The sequence below is a fragment of the Hyperolius riggenbachi genome, chromosome 11 (assembly GCF_040937935.1).
Source record: "Hyperolius riggenbachi isolate aHypRig1 chromosome 11, aHypRig1.pri, whole genome shotgun sequence".
Classification (NCBI taxonomy): Eukaryota; Metazoa; Chordata; class Amphibia; order Anura; family Hyperoliidae; genus Hyperolius; species Hyperolius riggenbachi.
In genome coordinates, this window is record NC_090656.1 from 35,112,626 (window position 1) to 35,131,375 (window position 18,750).

Genomic DNA, 18,750 nt, shown 5'->3' on the forward strand with positions numbered 1-18,750 from the left:
CTGTGCGATTTGCACTTTGCACATTGACCCATGGGGGAGGAGAAGTTTATCCTCAGCTCGCAGGTAAAAAAAACAAAAAAAAAAAAACAGGTAAGCAAAAAAGTTAATATTTGGTTACCAATGTTATTGTTTGGTTTGAACATATTTAATAAAGTTTGAAAAGTTAATGTTATTGAAGTGCTTTGCTGCTTGCTTTTTTTTTTTTTTTTCTTCTTCTCTCTTTTTTTCCAACCGACCAATCAGCTGCAGCACTGATGATGCATCCTGACAGAAGCATTGCGCTTCTGTCAGGTTACACAAAATCGGTGCATGCAGCGCTGTAGGACGAGATTTCTCCTCCACAGTAAAAAAGATACGTTTGCCGAGGCATATGGGCCAAGGTGTGGTGTTGGGGATTCATATGCTTTGGCAAGCACTTTGTATCAAAAAAGAACTCAAGCAATGATTTCTCCATTCACATCGATCAATGTGGATGAATAAATCAGGATTGCCTGGGCATACGAGCTGGTGGGTTTGGATTTTTGGGGTGGCAGCTCCTATGTCCAGGCGGACGCCTTCCCCTCCTTTTTGTTTTGTTTTTTTCGTTTTTCTTCTCTCTTTTTTCTATCCAGACCGACCGACCGACCGACCAATCAGCTGCAGCACTGATGGTGCATCCTGACAGAAGCATTGCGCTTCTGTCAGGTTACACAAAATCAGTGCATGCAGCGCTGTAGGACGAGATTTCTCCTCCACAGTAAAAAAGATACGTTTGCCGAGGCATATGGGCCGAGGAGCGGTGTCGGGGTTCATATGCTTTGGCAAGCACTTTGTATCAAAAAAGAACTCAAGCAATGATTTATCCATTCACATCGATCGATGTGGATGAATAAATCAGGTTTGCCTGGGCATACGAGCTGGTGGGTTTGGATTTTTGGGGTGGCAGCTCCTATGTCCCTCTTTCTTTTCTTTTTGTTTCACATTTTTTGGCAGATATTTGTTCATTCACATTGATCGATGCGAATGAAGGGATGTTTGCCGTTCATTTTTCCTTTCAGCCCAGAATGCACTACCTGTATGCCCAATATAAGGAGTATAGCAGAAATACTGGCCATACATGTAATGATTGCAGAGGCCCTAAAATGCCAGGACAGACCCCACAAATGACCCCATTTTGGAAAGAGGACACCCCAAAGTATTCCGTGAGGTGCATGGTGAGTTCATAGAAAATTTTGTTTTTTGTCACAAGTTAGCATAAATTGTTGTTTTTTGTTTTTTTTTCACAAAGTATCCTTTTCTGCTAACTTGTGACAAAAAATATATTTTTTTATAAACTCACCATGCCCCTCATGGAATACTTTGTGGTGTCTTATTTTTAAAATGGGGTCATTTGTGGGGTTTGTTAACTGTCCTGTCATGTGGTGGGGGGGGCTAAATTGTGAGCACCCCTGTAAAGCCCAAAGGTAGTCATTGCACGTTGGGCCCCTTAGCGCAGTTAGGCTGCAAAAAAGTGCCACACGTGCTATCGCCGTACCCGGGAGAAGTAGACCAATGTGTTTTAGGGTGTATTTTTACACATACCCATGATGGGTAGAAGAAATCACTCTGTAAATGACAATTTTTTGATTTTTTTTACACACATTTGTCCATTTACAGAGATATTTCTCCCACCCAATATGGGTATGTGTAAAAATACACCCCAAAACACATTGTACTACTTCTCCCAAGTACAGCAATACCACATGTGTGGCACTTTTTTGCACCCTAACTGCGCTAAGGGGCCCAGAGTCCAATGAGTACCGTTAGCATTTCACAGGTCATTTTGAAACATTTGGTTTCAAGACTACTCCTCACAGTTTAGGGCCCCTAAAATGCCAGAGCAGTATAGGAACCCCACAAATGACCCCATTTTAGAAAGAAGACACCCCAAGGTATTCCGTTAGGTGTATGGTGAGCTCATAGAAGATTTAGCTTTTTGTCACAAGTTAGCGGAAAATGATTTTTATTGGTTCTTTTTACCAAGTGTCATTTTCCGCTAACTTGTGACAAAAAAAAAAATCTTCTATGAACTCACCATACTCCTAACGGAATACCTTGGGATGTCCTCTTTGTAAAATGGGGTCATTTGTGGGGTTCCTATACTGCTCTGGCATTTTAGGGGCCCTAAACCGTGAGGAGTAGTCTTGAAACCAAATTTCTCAAAATGACCTGTGAAATGGTAACGGTACTCATTGGACTCTGGGCCCCTTAGCGCAGTTAGGGTGCAAAAAAGTGCCACATATGTGGTATCGCCGTACTCGGGAGAAGTAGTACAATGTGTTTTGGGGTGTATTTTTACACATACCCATATTGGGTGGGAGAAATATCTCTGTAAATGGACAATTGTGTGTAAAGAAATCAAAAAATTGTCATTTACAGAGATATTTCTCCCACCCAATATGGGTATGTGTAAAAATACACCCCAAAACACATTGTACTACTTCTCCCGAGTACGGCGATACCACATGTGTGGCCCTTTTTTGCACCCTAACTGCGCTAAGGGGCCCAGAGTCCAATGAGTACCTTTAGCATTTCACAGGTCATTTTGAAACATTTGGTTTCAAGACTACTCCTCACGGTTTAGGGCCCCTAAAATGCCAGAGCAGTATAGGAACCACACAAATGACCCCATTTTACAAAGAAGACACCCCAAGGTACTCAATTAGGAGTATGGTGAGTTCATAGAAGATTTTATTTTTTGTCACAAGTTAGCGGAAAATGACACTTGGTAAAAAAAAAACAATAAAAATCAGTTTCCGCTAACTTGTGACAAAAAGTAAAATCTTCTATGAACTCACCATACTCCTAATTGAGTACCTTGGGGTGTCTTCTTTGTAAAATGGGGTCATTTGTGGGGTTCCTATACTGCCCTGGCATTTTAGGGGCCCTAAACCGTGAGGAGTAGTCTTGAAACCAAATTTCTCAAAATGACCTGTGAAATCCTAAAGGTACTCATTGGACTTTGGGCCCCTTAGCGCAGTTAGGGTGCAAAAAAGTGCCACACATGTGGTATCGCCGTACTCAGGAGAAGTAGTACAATGTGTTTTGGGGTGTATTTTTATACATACCCATGCTGAGTGGGAGAAATAACTCTGTAAATGGACAATTGTGTGTAAAAAAAAATCAAAAAATTGTCATTTACAGAGATATTTCTCCCACCCAGCATGGGTATGTGTAAAAATACACCCCAAAACACATTGTACTACTTCTCCCGAGTATGGCGATACCATATGTGTGACACTTTTTTGCAGCCAAACTGCGCTAAGGGGCCCACAGTGCAATGACTACCTTTAGGCTTTACAGGGGTGCTTACAATTCCGCACCCCCCAAAATGCCAGGACAGTAAACACACCCCATAAATGACCCCATTTTGAAAAATAGACACTTCAAGGTATTCATTGAGGGGCATGTTGAGCCCATGGCAGATTTCATTTTTTTTTTGTTACAAGTTAGCAGAAATGGAAACCTTTTTTTTTTGTGACAAACTGTCATTTTCCGCTAACTTGTGACAAAAAATAAAATCTTCTATGAACTCACTATGCCTCTCAGTGAATACTTTGGGATGTCTTCTTTCCAAAATGGGGTCATTTGGGGGGTATTTATACTATCCTGGAATTCTAGCACCTCATGAAACATGACAGGTAGTCAGGAAAGTCAGAGATGCTTAAAAATGGGAAAATTCACTTTTGGCACCATAGTTTGTAAACGCTATAACTTTTACCCAAACCAATAAATATACACTGAATGGGTTTTTTTTCATCAAAAACATGTTTGTCCACATTTTTCGCGCTGCATGTATACAGAAATTTTACTTTATTTGAAAAATGTCAGCACAGAAAGTTAAAAAAATCATTTTTTTGCCAAAATTCATGTCTTTTTTGATGAATATAATAAAAACTGAAACTCGCAGCAGCAATCAAATAGCATCAAAAGAAAGCTGTATTAGTGAGAAGAAAAGGAGCCAAAATTCATTTAGGTGGTAGGTTGTATGACCGAGCAATAAACCGTTAAAGCTGCAGTGGTCTGAATGGAAAAAACAGCGCTGGTCCTTAAGGGGGGGGTAAAGGCTGAGTCCTCAAGTGGTTAATAGTAAGCAGGGCCGGATTTCGGCCAAGGCCACCTAGGCCATGGCCTAGGGCACCAGAGGAGCAAGGGCACCAAAGCAGCAGGCTAAACTGGTGCTTGCAAATGCTGCAGTGCAGGGAGATTAGGAAAGTGCCTGATCGCGGTACTCTACTTCCAGCCGCCTGTGCAGCGGCCGCCCTGCTCTCTCTGCATGTTGGCGTTGTGGCCGGCGGCTATGGACTTTGGCAGCATTGCAGAGTTATAAGTGGAGAATGTGGAATAGGAGCCGCCAGTCGCTCACATCTCTGCTCGTCTCCAACGAAGAAGCTTCCTCATCCTGTCTGACTTGATGGCAACATGCTGGGCAAGTTACAAGTGAGAGATGCTGGTTGTATGGACAAATGTACAGCAGCGGCTGATGGAGACAGAGGGGGAGGGGAAGAGGAATCTTCTGTGCTGGAGACGAGTGGAGAGGTTACACTGATAGCTACTGCAGTGTGAAGGCAAGCTGGCTACCTATACTGAAAGGTGGGAGTGGGAAAGGGAGGGATTAAGGGAGTCATCTAGCTACCTATACTTGAGGGGAGAGGTCATCAGGCTACCTACACTAGAGGGAAATGGTGAGGGGTCATCTGGCTACGTATACTGAAGGAGGGGGGCTGGTGACAGTGGCCTTGGGTGGTAAAGAGTACAAATCCGGCCCTGATACTAAGATCCTCCTCTTGTCAGGAAGTGGCTGTGACTGCCTAGGGAGAAAAGGGCAACTGTCTCAAAACATGCAACTTTCTCCCTACAGCGACATTCTACTGATTCTGTCCTCAACCACAAATCCTGCCAGATCTTTTCACCAAAAAACCCTCAAGCCCAGATTCATAATCCTGGTATAGGCCTGGGGTCAAGAACTCATCACAGGCTCTCCAGAGACAATGAATCCAATCAGGTAAGATAATGAAATTATTTCAGAGTCTTAATAGCTGAAAGTGAGTATAATTTGAGAGAGTTCTGTAATGGAATGTACTCTGCATGCAATCCAGATACTGCAGCTTCACAAGCCATATTTATACAGCCGTTATCACAATTGTGCTGCTAATTAAAGCCCATCCTAAGAGCCACATTATTATTATTGTTTTTATTATGTTACTACGATTATTACTTTTCTGAGTACAGTGAACACGTCACATAACAAAATGTCCTTGCTAGAGGTTCACAGTTTACCATCCCTAAACAGTATCAAAGAAAAAACAATGGCATATAGACAGCATGATTAGAGCCCCCACTTGTCCCTCTTTTGCAAGACTGGCTTTATACTTTCTGTGCCCCTAGGCCAGGGGTCAGGAACCTTTAAGGCTGAGAGAGCCATAAACGCCACATATTTTAAAATTTAATTCAGTGAGAGCCATACAATATGTTTCAAACTGGGGCAGTAGGGCTCACGTCCCTGTTGCCAACTTGCCATGGTGATGTGTATACAGTTGATCCGCTGGGCAGCGTAAGTGTCAGACACGTCTTCAGCTTCTCTTGGGTGTCAGCAACCTCAGCAATTTCCCCGAGAGCCAGAGAGGAGAAATACCGACTAACAACTTGTACAATTAGCTAGCTGACTTGGGGTTTGATGTACTTTGTAGGACGGTCAAGTGACCGGCAGCCTATTGGCCCAACCAAAGTGTGGGGATCTTGTCCAACAAAGTCACTGGACCTGACAGGGTCCAGAGTGGGACAATTGGAGCAGCTGTTGTTCAATTTAGGTAGCGTGAGTAAGTTAGTAGAGCATGCTACAGCACTAGCTTGCACTACTTTGAAAATGTTACTTGTGCTGCCACACTAAGCTGTGCTGCATGAGCAATGTAGCTTAGTGAATCAATCCCTACTGATTTGTCTGTGAGCCGGATGTAGCCATCAAAAGAGCCACATCTGGCTCCCGAGCCCTAGGTTCCCTGCCCCTGCGCAAGGCCAAGTATTTTGTGGCTTCCCTTTCTTGCTCTGCAAGTATGGCTGCTCTGAAGCCAGATTTAAATAAACTGATATTTAAAGAGAACCTGAGGTGGGTTTAAAGAATATTATCTGCATACAGAGGCTGGATCTGCTTATACAGCCCAGCCTCTGTTGCTATCCCAAACCCCCCTAAGGTCCCCCTGCACTCTGCAATCCCTCTATAAATCACAGCCATGCTGCTGACAAACAGCTTGTCAGAGCTGGCTGTGTTTATCTCTATAGTGTCAGTCTGCTGCTCTCCCCGCCTCCTGCAGAACTCCAGTCCCCGCCTGCATCCCTTCCCTCCCTGCTGATTGGAGAAAAGGGACGGGGGCAGGGACCGGAGCTATGCAGGAGGCGGAGGAGCAGCTGAGACTGACACTACAGATGTAAACATCACAGCACGGCTGTGATTTATGAGGGATTGCAGAGTGCAGGGGGACCTTAGTGGGGTTTGGGATAGCAACAGAGGCTGGGCTGTATAGGCAGATCCAGCCTCTGTATGCAAATAACATTCTTCAAACACACCTCGGGTTCTCTTTAAGTGCCCTCCTGTTACTTTGGTAGGACAATGTAGTCTTCTCCAGCTAAGAATCCTGTCTTTAAAATAGTCATGTGATCAGTGGCGTAGCTAAGGAGCAATGGGCCCCGATGCAAGTTTTACAATGGGGCCCCCCAAGCACTCTATACATAACAATTGATACGGTGCACCAAAACCTGCCAATGGCGACTACAGCATCAGAGGTGCAAGAAGGGGATGGGGAACAGCTTGTTCATATTTACTACTATTCAAAGTATCTATAGACGTGATTATGAGCACAGGACCAATAGAGAGCTAATACTGTAGTTGTGGGAGGGCCCTTCGGGGCCCCTCTGGCCCAAGCGCCCCAATGCGGTGGCTACCTCTGCAACCCCTATTGCTATGCCTCTGCATGTGATCTGATAGAGCTGAGTGCAGGCTGTGTATTGGGGGCTGTTGTTTAGCTCAGCTTCATTAGTCTACATAATTGGGAGGGGGGGGGGGTAATGCTTGTCAAAGTTTGGCTGTGAGAAGCTGTAAAGGTGGCCACACACCACACAATCTTTTAAATATATCTGTTCAATTCAAGAATTGCAATCAATTTTTCTGACTGATTGTAACATTTCAAAAATATGACCAATGTGCCACACACCTATGTTCAATTTTTCCCCAATTGTGATAAAAATGATTGGAAACTCTGAGAAAATTGCTAGGGTGTGTATATTAATAAATTGACAATCTCACACGTCATACAATCTTTAGAAAAATTGAAGAAAAATTTCCAACATTCCGGATCAATTAAAAAAAAAAACGGGAAATCCGATCGGATTTTTCAGTCGAATGAAAAAAAAGCTTTCGATTTTTTTGGGGAGATCCGATCATATTTATCGAATTGGCATAAAATTGAATCATTTTATTGTATCGTGTGTGAACCACCTTAAAGGATGCCCGAGGTGGCACGTGACATGATGAGATAGACATGTGTATGTACAGTGCTAAGCACACAAATAACTAGGCTGTGTTCCTTTTTTTCTTTCTCTGCCTGAAATAGTTAAAAATCAGGAATGCAAGTGACCGTTTCTGTCCGGGTCAGACTATAGCATAAAGGCCCATATACACGTTGGATTTTTCCGAACGACGGGTCGTTTGAACGTCCCGTCGTTCAGTCGTCCGCACGCCAAATCAGGCGTGTGTACAGACTGTCGTTCGGGTGATAAGACGTTCAAACGACCTGTCGTTCGGAAAAATCCAACGTGTGTATGGGCCTTTATCCTCACTGATAAGTAATTACAGCTATACAATTCTTTCCTGTCATTCAATGCCTTCTGAAAGCAGGAAAGAGATAAAAAGGGTCAACAATTCAAAGATTTGAGTTCTAGCATACTTCAATGAAGTAGTCATTGAGCAGAGACAATGAAACAGTAAAAACTTCAAAACTAGATTCAACTATGAAATAAAACCCTGGGATATCTAAATAAGTCATTTTTAGGAGAGGAGGATGAATACAATTGTTTTTCTCATCAGTTTATTTTCACCTCGGATGTCCTTTAAGACTGTCCAAAGATACAACACAGCTGCCTTCCCTCCCGAGATCAGGTCACACAGCAGCAACCTCTCCCCTGATCGGGTCACATAGCAGCAACCCCTGCCCCCATAAAACCACTGAGTGGCCTCCCCTCCCCTCCCCAGATCAGGTCGAGCAGCAGCAACCCCTCCCCTGATCAGGCCACACAGTAGCCTCCCCTCCCCCTATAAGGTCACATAGCAGCCTTGCCTCCCCCAATAAAGGTGGCCATACACTGGCCCGATTCCCGGCCGTTTCGACAGCAGATTCGATCCTGGGATCGAATCTGCTGCCAATCGTTCGCGGTAAACGCCGCCGACGATCCGATTTCCTCCCGAAATCGGATCGGTCCGTCGATCGCGCCGTGCGGGAAATTACCCTCGATCGCCCGCGGGTAAAATGCGCGTCGCTAGCGGCGGCCGATCCGATGAAAAATACATTACCTGATGCGGGCTCCCGGGCGTCTTCTCCGCATCTTCTCAGCGCTGCACCCGCTCCATCCCGGCGCTTCCTGGGTCACTGCAGTGACCCAGGAAGTTCAAATAGAGGGCGCTCTATTTGAACTTCCTGGTCACGGAGTGACACAGGAAGCGCCGGGATGGAGCGGGTGCAGCGCTGAGAAGATGCGGAGAAGATGCCCGGGAGCCAGCATCAGGTAATGTATACGGGGGGGGGGGGGGGGGGGGGACAGGCGGCAGGAGCAGCTGAACAGATTGTGATCGGTTTCAGGCTGAAATCGATTCACAATCTGTTTGCAGTAAGGCAGCCATACGATCCCTCTCTGATCAGATTCGATCAGATAAGGATCTGTCAGCTGGTCGATCTGATGGCACATCGACCAGTGTATGGCTGCCTTAAGGCCACAAAGTAGCCTCTCCTCCACCAATCAGATCACATAGCAGCCTCCTCTCCCCCAATCAGGCCACAAAGTAGCCTCACCTCCCCAATCAGATCACATAGCAGCCTCCCCTCCCCCATTAAAGCCACACAGCAGCCTCCCCTCTCCCCACCCACAGGCAACACAGGGGTCGCCACTGTGCAGTAATGGGAAAACATGTCACTGGATGGTAAATCATGCATAGGATACGTCTTACCTTTGTGGAGCCGTGCCGGTCTCGCCTCCCCAGGATCTTCACTTCCGCCATGTCGTCCGAGTGCGGCGAACGTCCGTGGACAAACAGAGCGCGCAGGTTTTCCGTCACATTCCTCAGTGCTATTAATGATCCATCCGCTTCTACTTTAAAGTTTGGGTTTGAAACTTCATAAATCACCTCCTGGTTACCTTGACAATCGTCAAACTGCACTGTGAGGAACAAAAAGAGATATGGAGGCGTTACTTCACTGTGACATCACAAACAGGACTGACTCTCAGCAACGTCATGTCAGTTTCAGATATTCCAAACCCCCTCAGCAATCCATTCACAGAAACGCTAAGGGCCCTTTCACACTGAGGCGTCGCCTAATGGTAATCTATGGGGACGTTCACATGTTGCAGTATGCTGCGCCGGAAATGCCCTATGTAACACGCTTCAATACCCATACCTCCCTACTTTTTGAGATGAGAAAAAGGGACACTTAAGCCACGCCCCTGCCACAACCCCAATCACGCCCCATCACACCCCTAGTCAGGGCAGGGCCGAGGCATAGGCTGGAGAGGCTCCAGCCTCAGGGCGCAGTGTAGGAGGGGGCGCACAATTCATTCAGCTGTCATTCCTAATTGTGTTTGAAGCAGAGAGAAATAAGAAAAGGGGATACATAGCAGTGACTGCAAGCCAGATAACTAGAGATTAAGGTATTAGGGAGGTTGGGGGCCCTGGGGCGCCTCTTAGTCTAATAGCAACCAGTGTGTGACGGCTGGGGTGGGAGGGATGGAGGGGCGCACTTTGGTGTCTCAGCCTTGGGTGCTGGAGGACCTTGTCCTGGCTCTGCCCCTAGTCACGCATACCATAAAGATTTAATAAGAATATTATGTTGTTTTAAATTCTACCCACACTGGTCCTTTCTATCCTGGATCATTTTCCTTCGTATTAACATTTTAAAATTAGTAATATATCAATTTAAAGGATGGGAATAAAGTTTAAAGTCAAACACATTGTTTAGTAGAGAAATATATATATTTACATAGAAAGAGGGACAAACTCTTGAAAGAGGGACAAATGAGGAGGAAAGGGGGACAGGGCTCCCAAAGAGGGACTGTCCCTCCAAAAGAGGGACAGTTGGGAGCTATGAATACCTATGTTACTCCCGGCTTCTGCGGTGACCTGCGTCAGGCCAGAAGTCATGTAAATATATGATAACGCGGGTACATTATCATTACATCATTAGAAACCAGTGACATCACTGAGAATGCAGTCTGTCCATTCACTAGAGACCAGTGACATCACTGAGAATGCAGTCTGTCCATTCACTAGAGAGCAGCGACGTCACTGAGAATGCAGCCTATCCATTCACTAGAGAACAGTGACATCACTGAGAATGCAGTCTGTCCATTCACTAGAGAGCAGCGACGTCACTGAGAGTGCAGCCTATCCATTTACTAGAGACCAGTGACATCACTGAGAATGCAGCCTATCCATTCACTAGAGACCAGCGACATCACTGAGCATGCAGCCTATTTATTCACTAGAGACGAGTGACATCACTGAGAATGCAGCCTATCCATTCACTAGAGACCAGTGACATCACTGAGAATGCAGCCTATTCATTTACTAGAGACTAGCGACATTACTGAGAATGCAGCCTAGCCATTCACTAGAGACCAGTGACATCACTGAGAATGCAGCCTATCGATTCACTAGAGACCAGTGACATCACTGAAAGTGCAGCCTATCCATTTACTAGAGACTAGCGACATTACTGAGAATGCAGCATATCCACTCACTAGAGACCAGTGACATTACTGAGAATGCAGCCTATCCATTCACTAGAGACGAGTGACATCACTGAGAATGCAGCCTATCCATTCACTAGAGACCAGTGACATCACTGAGACTGTAGCCTATCCATTCACTAGAGACCAGTGACATCACTGAGAATGCAGCCTATCCGTTCACTAGAGACCAGTGACATCACTGAGAATGCAGCCTATCCATTCACTAGAGACCAGTGACATCACTGAGCATGCAGCCTATCCATTCACTAGAGACCAGCGACATCGCTGAGATGACGTCATACACACGCTGACCGTCAGCAACGCCCACTCCCACAGCGAGACGGCTTCCCTGTCCACCGGAGATCGCGCTGCTGGCCACAGCACGTTGTCGTCCTACTGATCGAGTGTGTAGCGGTGGGCTTTACCGCTGAAAGGCGTATTGTGACTTTTTATTTTGTGAGTATATATTTTATTGCGAATAAAGCCACCTCTAGATTTGTTTACATCACTGATATTCAATGTCGGGTTTGTCCAGTACTTCTGCAATCACGCTTTGTGCAGCCAAGATGCAGGGGACACCCCTCCTTCAAAACCCTTTAACTTGGCAACGGAGCATTATACTGACACGGGATCTGGTGTAATGGAAAGCCAAGACTTTCAGCTTTTCAAAAAGGGTTAGTAGTGGAGCAAACAGAACTTAAAAAGGGAACAGCCAAACTCTTCAGAAGGTATAATACGCAAGCACCGTAATTTGTTGTTTTCGCTCTCATTGGAAAACTTTTACTGGAGCATTAAGTATTTGCACAACTTGTAAAGCAAAACAAGTTGTCTGTAGTGAACAAGGGTTTTTCCTCTTTAAGCTGTTTTGACACCAGAGTTCAAACGAGGTAAAGGAAATAGGCAGATATTTATATGTGCAGATTGTTCATTTCCTCCAGGCAACGGTCTCGCTTAATTGAAACTCATTATACAGATGTCAGTAGTTCTATTTACTTCCCTGATGTTGTCTCTTGTCTTTGAACCACGGCTTCTCTCTCACGATTTGTGGACCCGTTTTTTTGATTCTCTGTCTGGAACAGAGGTGTCAAACTCAATCACGCAAGGGGCCAAAATCTAATTTTAAAGATTTAACACTACTTGAACTGTCTCAAACTAAGTGGCGTAACTATAGCGACCGTAGGGGGCAGCTCCTCCCCTTTTGCAGAGTGGCACAGCGGAGCAGTTTAATATTTACCTGCCCCAGTGTTGCTTCAACAGAAAAGCATCAAGATGAAATGTGGCTCAAGGCAAGACACTAGCCTTCACTTCCCCCATCACTGGGCCCCCTTGCAAAACTTTGGATGGGACCCCCTACTCCTCCTCCCCCCCTCGCTTTCTGCACGGGTAAACTGAGAATCAATGTTATTCAATTAGCTAGTGCACACTGTAATGTGTTTTCCCCATGCAGATAAAAACAGACAGTAGTGAAGCACTGCAGGCATTTTCTCTATTTGCTCCTGTGATAAATGTGCATGTTCACACATACAGACACGCATGGTGTGCAGAAAACATATACAGAAAACAGATAGAGGAGTGTGCTCTCAGCCTCAGCTTATTACACTCACTCTGTCCATCTCTGATGGAGCAGGACTGGCTCTGCAGACTTCTCCAGCATCGTTGCAGTACTCTTGGGAAAGGGCTGGAGAGGAGGGGGGCAGGGCATAGTACACAAGTACACATAGTACACATAGTACACCTGCTGCACACTGAATATGGACTGTCTACACATCTTTGTCTACAAAACTGTGAATGATTCCTTATTAGTGGCTGAGCAGATGCAGTCATTAGAACAATTGTGCAGAGAGCAGAATGTTTTTTTCTCTCTGTGCCCTCAGTCTCTCATGAAAGGGAAAAGAAACTTCTCCCCCCTCAGGGCCCCTTGTGGCTGCATCCCTAACACGGTCTATTGTTACGCCCCTGGTTATCAGCTGCACAATGGGATTGGCAATTTTGCTGACGTGTCCTTTGGGCTGTTGCTGCACCCCTGCTGAAACAGACAATGCTTTAGTTAGAATCACTGTCACCGGTGTGCTCCTCTGGAGGGGAAGGCAGTGTGTTGCGTACGTTAAAAAGGGGCGCTGGGAAAAAAGGGCGCGGGGTTTTAAACGATAAGCATGGGTAACGTTTAAAAATGTATTGTACTGTATTTCGTTTAAAATTAATGTTTTATAAAGTTATAAATCATTAAATAATGTGCATTAAATCGGCAATTGTAAAAACGTTAATCTTTCGTTTAAATAGTGAAACGTATAATAACGTTTAAAAAAAAAATTACTAAGTAACCCTCCCTGTACCTACCCCTAACCCCTAGACCCCCCTGTTAGTGCCTAAACCTAAGACCCCGGGGTTGGTGCCTACACCTAAGACACCCCTGTTGGTGCCTAAACCTAAGACCCCCTGTTGGTGCCTAAACCTAAGACCCCCCTGTTGGTGCCTAAACCTAAGACCCCCCTGTTGGTGCCTAAACCTAAGACCCCCCTGTTGGTGCCTAAACCTAAGACCCCCCTGTTGGTGCCTAAACCTAAGACCCCCCTGTGATAAGCATTAATAACGTTTCAAAAACATATTGTGCGGTTTTTTCGTTTAAAAATAATGTAAAAAAAAAAAATTGTACTGTTTTTTGTTTAAAAATAATGTTTGAAAAAAATATTGTACTGTTTTTCGTTTAAAAATAATATTAAAAAATGTATAAATCATTAAATAATGTGTAATCATGAGAAGCAGTAATAAAACATTAAGTCTCCGGGCGCCGCTTTTAAAACGTTATTTTTCTCCGGCGCCCTTTTTTCCTATCGGGCGCCCATTAAACGATATTTATTATGGGAGTGAATGGCGGCGCCCGATTTGTCCACTAGCCTCCTGCGCCCTTTTTTACTGTTACCCAGTGTGTTGTCATTCTTTTACTGCTTACAATGATGCACATATAAAGCCCTCGAGGGCCACATAAAATGGCAAGGAGAGCCGCATTCGGCCGGCGGGCCTTGTGTTTGACACCTGTGGTCTAGAATATGTACTTTGCACTTTGGCTATGTTCTCACTGAATCCATTGTGATCTGCATTCAGCACATTGCAACAGATTTCAAACTTGGTGACTCGCAGCAACGTGCGCATGGCAACAGTGATTTTCCTGGCGGTCTGTGCATAAAAACAATTTAGAATATAAAACCGATCTACCGTTTTCTGATTTCCATTTTTACAATTTTTTATTTTTATTTTTTTTTTATTTCCCGATTTCCGAGGAGTATTGTAGTTGTCATATTTTGCATCGGAAAATGCAAAAAGGACAAAAAAAAAAAATCAGAAAACGGAGAAACAGAATCTTGCGATTGGTCTAAAATTACCGTGGAAATACGATTTTCACGGAAAAATTCTGCATTCTTTGATTGGTCCAATGCTTCCGCTTTCTGTGATTAGGCTAAAATTTACCGAGTTGCAGTAAATCGGATTTCCGTTTTCCGAACAGAAATGGGAGAGATTATGATTAGATGTCAGGAAGGGGTGCTGGGATCAGTTGAAAAGGGTGCCTGAGCTGCCTGTACGAAAAGGGCGCCTCCATAGACATCAATGTTATTTCTGCAAATATCAGCTACAAGGGGGTGAAAAGGGCACCAGAGTTTTGATATAGACTACAAGCGGGTGCCCCTTGGTAGCCCATGTTTTTTTATTCGGCTAAAGGTTTTCTGCAACAAAAGGGCTCCCCTTTGTAGCCCATATTTTTTTCGGCTACAATGTTTTCGGCTACAGTAGGACGCCCCTTTGTAGCTTATATTTTGTATTCAGCTACAAGGTTTTTGGCTACAAGGTTTTTGATTATGCTAAAAAAGGGCACCCTTTTATAGCCAAGATTTTTGATTCGGGGGTTGGGATTAGGCATCACAAGTGGGGAAGGGGGGTCTTAGGGTTAGGCACCACTAGGGGGGGTTAGGGTTAGGGGAGGGTTCTGTGTGAGAGTAGGGAGAAATTAGGTCATAGTAATCACTTTTCTCAGCTATATCTAGAGCCCTTTTATAGCCCATCAAATTTTGCCTATAACAGCATCCTTTTTATAAACTAAAACAAGCTTTTTCGGCAACACCAGGAGCTCTTTGTAGCAGAATTTGGCATATATGGGCTACACCAGGCACCCTTTGTAGTTAAATTTGGCACATAGGCTACACCAGGCGCCCTTTGTAGCTGAAGCTGGCATATATGGGCTACACCAGGCGCCTTTTGTAGCCGAATTTGGCATATATGGGTTACACCAGGCGCCCTTTTCAAATGGACGCAGGGTGGTTTATCAAAAGGTTAGATGAACGATGGGGTACAAATGCCAACCTGGCAAGGAAACCAAGAAAAACTCAAAACATGAACCAATGCCTTGCAAAAGGAGGTTCCAGTACCCGAGCCACCGGCACCACATGAGTACATACATTATTAGAGGCGCAGAACAAAATGTACTGTAGGAAGGTCCATTTCCTCAGTGTGAGCCTGTATTGTGTCCTTTCCTAATAGCTTTAGTGGTACCGATGAGCTATTTATTTATCGCAGAAGTTGTGTGATGCCCAATTCTTTTTTGCAAATCTCACGTCCGCATCTCACCGCCATAGTACTGGACCTGAGGAATCCGGACCAGGTCAGATCAGGGATGACCAAAAATAATGAGAAATATAATAAATCTTACAACTCAAAAACGTAAAGGGACTCTGAGCACCTCTTATGGACATGCTTTTAAGACTCCGACCAGTACTGCAAAGACTTAAAGATGAGTACCTTTCTGTAGCTTGTGCTCTCCTCTTTCATTTGATGCCTGAATCGCCATTCTACACCAATTAGTTTCCGTTTTATTTCAATTTGCGGCTGCCATCTTGGCTTTGTTATAACTTCCGGGTCACTCTGCCTTCTCTGTTAGAGAAGTGCATCACTGAATGAAGCAGGAAGAGGAAGTGACACGCATGGCCATTGCAAAAGGCTCCTCCAGAGGGATCATAGCATGACTTTGTTGGAAGTCGTCTGTTTTAAAGGCATGCCCATGAGAGGTACTCGGAGTCCCTTTAACTGGCCTCCTGTTCATATTGTTCCTGTATAGAGGTGAGCATACCTCCCAACTTTTTGACATAAGAAAGAGGGACACTTAAGCCACACCCCTAAACACACCCCTATCCATGCATACCATAGATATAGGAAAAATATGTTGTTTTATAATTCAAACCACACTGCTCCTTCTATCCTGCTTCATTTCCCTTCATATTAACATTTGAAAATAATAAATAAGTTAATTTAAAGAATGAGAAAAAAGTTTAACCACATTTTTTAGTTGATAAAATACATATATTTATATAGATCTGAACAGGAGTCCTGAAAGAGGGACAGAGGGACTGGGTTCCCAAAGAGGGACAGTTGGGAGCTATGGAGGTGGGGACTGTAGACTGGCCCATACACACTCACAATCCATGTCACCTGACAAGGAACAGGGACCCGATCCCTCAGGAAACATAGCAGGTCTGAGGCTGTGCAGATGTGTTTTGTTAAATGCGGAGTGAGGGAGCGGCATGGGAGTGAGGAAGAACAATGGGAGAACAATGCTATCACCTGTTTCTTGGATAGAGGGAGCATCATGGGAGTGATGTCACACAGAGGGCGGAGTAAGTGGGGAGGATCAATAATGCTATCACCTGTTTCTTGACTAAAGTGATCTGCCAGGACAGGGGGGGGGGGCTGGGGGATTTGAGGAAGCATCATGGGAGTGATGTCATGCAGAGGGCGGGGTAAGTGGGGAGGAACAATGCTATCACCTGTTTCTTGACTAAAGTGATCTGCCAGGACAGGGGGGGGGGGACATTTGAGGCATTTGAGGTAGCATCATGGGAGTGATGTCATGCAGAGGGCGGGGTAAGTGGGGAGGAACAATGCTATCACCTGTTTCTTGACTAAAGTGATCTGCCAGGACAGGGGGGGGGAGGGCATTTGAAGCATTTGAGGTAGCATCATGGGAGTGATGTCATGCAGAGGGCGGGGTAAGTGGGGAGGAACAATGCTATCACCTGTTTCTTGGCTAAAGTGATCTTCCAGGATCACTGGCCGAGTGGTCAGGGGGGGGGGGGGGGGGGGGGGTCAGCATGTGTATGGGCATCAGGGCCTGCCATACACATGCTGAATTCTTGGTAAAGGCGGTCCTCATCAGCTACCTCAGCCGAGTTTCGGCTTTTTTGCATTCGGACCTTTAGTGATGTGATTTGTTCAGTGTTTTCTGATAAAAATGGCAGTGCTAGATAAATGTGTCATAACTATCCTACCTAATAAAACCCCTGTGTCTCTGCATCCCATGTCCGTGTGTGTGTCTCTGCGTGCCACTGAGCATGTGCCGCAGGGACAGCCGTTGGACGGGAGCAGGACAGGCAGGGGGCCGGGCAGAGGGGGCGCATGCGCAAATGCATGCTGATAGGTGGCAGCAGTGACGGCCCTAGTCCGTTATTAAATGGGCTAAGGTGCCTAGTAATAATAATAATTTCACAAAGTACATATTATGTGGGAATTCTAATATGTTTTTCTCTATGATAGGACAGTACATGCAGCTCTACTGCTGTCTCTATGATAGGACAGTACATGCAGCTCTACTGCTGTCTCTATGATAGGACAGTACATGCAGCTCTACTGCTGTCTCTATGATAGGACAGTACATGCAGCTCTACTGCTGTCTCTATGATAGGACAGTACATGCAGCTCTACTGCTGTCTCTATGATAGGACAGTACATGCAGCTCTGCTGCTGTCTCTATGATGGTACAGTACATGCAGCTCTGCTGCTGTCTCTATGATAGGACAATGCATACAGCTCTGCTGCTGTCTCTATGATAGGACACTACATGCAGCTCTGCTGCTCTCTCTGTGATAGGACAGTGCATACAGCTCTGCTGCTCTCTCTGTGATTGGACAGTGCATACAGCTCTGCTGCTCTCTCTGTGATAGGACAGTGCATACAGCTCTGCTGCTCTCTCTGTGATAGGACACTACATGCAGCTCTGCTGCTCTCTCTGTGATAGGACAGTGCATGCTGCTCTGCTGCTGTCTCTATGATAGGACAGTACATGCAGCTCTGGTGCTCTCTCTGTGATAGGACGCTACATGCAGCTCTGCTGCTCTCTCTGTGATAGGACACTACATACAGCTCTGCTGCTGTCTCTATGATAGGACAGTACATGCAGCTCTGCTGATCTCTCTGTGATAGGACACTACATGCTGCTCTAATGTTGTCTCTATGATAGGACACTACATGCAGCTCTGCTGCTGTCTCTATGATAGGACAGTACATGCAGCTCTGCCGCTTTCTCTATGATAGGACAGTACATGCAGCTCTGCTGCTCTCTCTGTGATAGGACAGTATATGCAGCTCTACTGCTGTCTCTATGATAGGACAGTACATGCAGCTCTGCTGCTGTCTATATGATAGGACAGTACATGCAGCTCTGCTGCTGTCTCTATGATAGGACAGTGCATACAGCTCTGCTGCTGTCTCTATGATAGGACACTACATGCAGCTCTGCTGCTCTCTCTCTGATAGGACACTACATGCAGCTCTGCTGCTGTCTCTATGATAGGACAGTACATGCAGCTCTGCTGCTGTCTCTATGATAGGACAGTGCATACAGCTCTGCTGCTGTCTCTATGATAGGACACTACATGCAGCTCTGCCGCTTTCTCTATGATAGGACAGTACATGCAGCTC

At 45.3% G+C, this 18,750-nt stretch overlaps 1 protein-coding gene across 6 annotated transcripts in view; it reads right to left on the reverse strand.

Annotated features, from left to right (window-relative positions):
- Positions 1-18,750, reverse strand: part of CDH13 (cadherin 13) — a 1,882,652-nt gene that overhangs the window by 708,542 nt on the left and 1,155,360 nt on the right. For all 6 annotated transcript variants that reach the window (XM_068261396.1, XM_068261398.1, XM_068261397.1 and 3 more), the window contains one exon: positions 9,233-9,441. In XM_068261396.1, the coding sequence (XP_068117497.1) occupies positions 9,233-9,441 (209 nt within the window). The remainder of the gene's footprint in view (positions 1-9,232; positions 9,442-18,750) is intronic.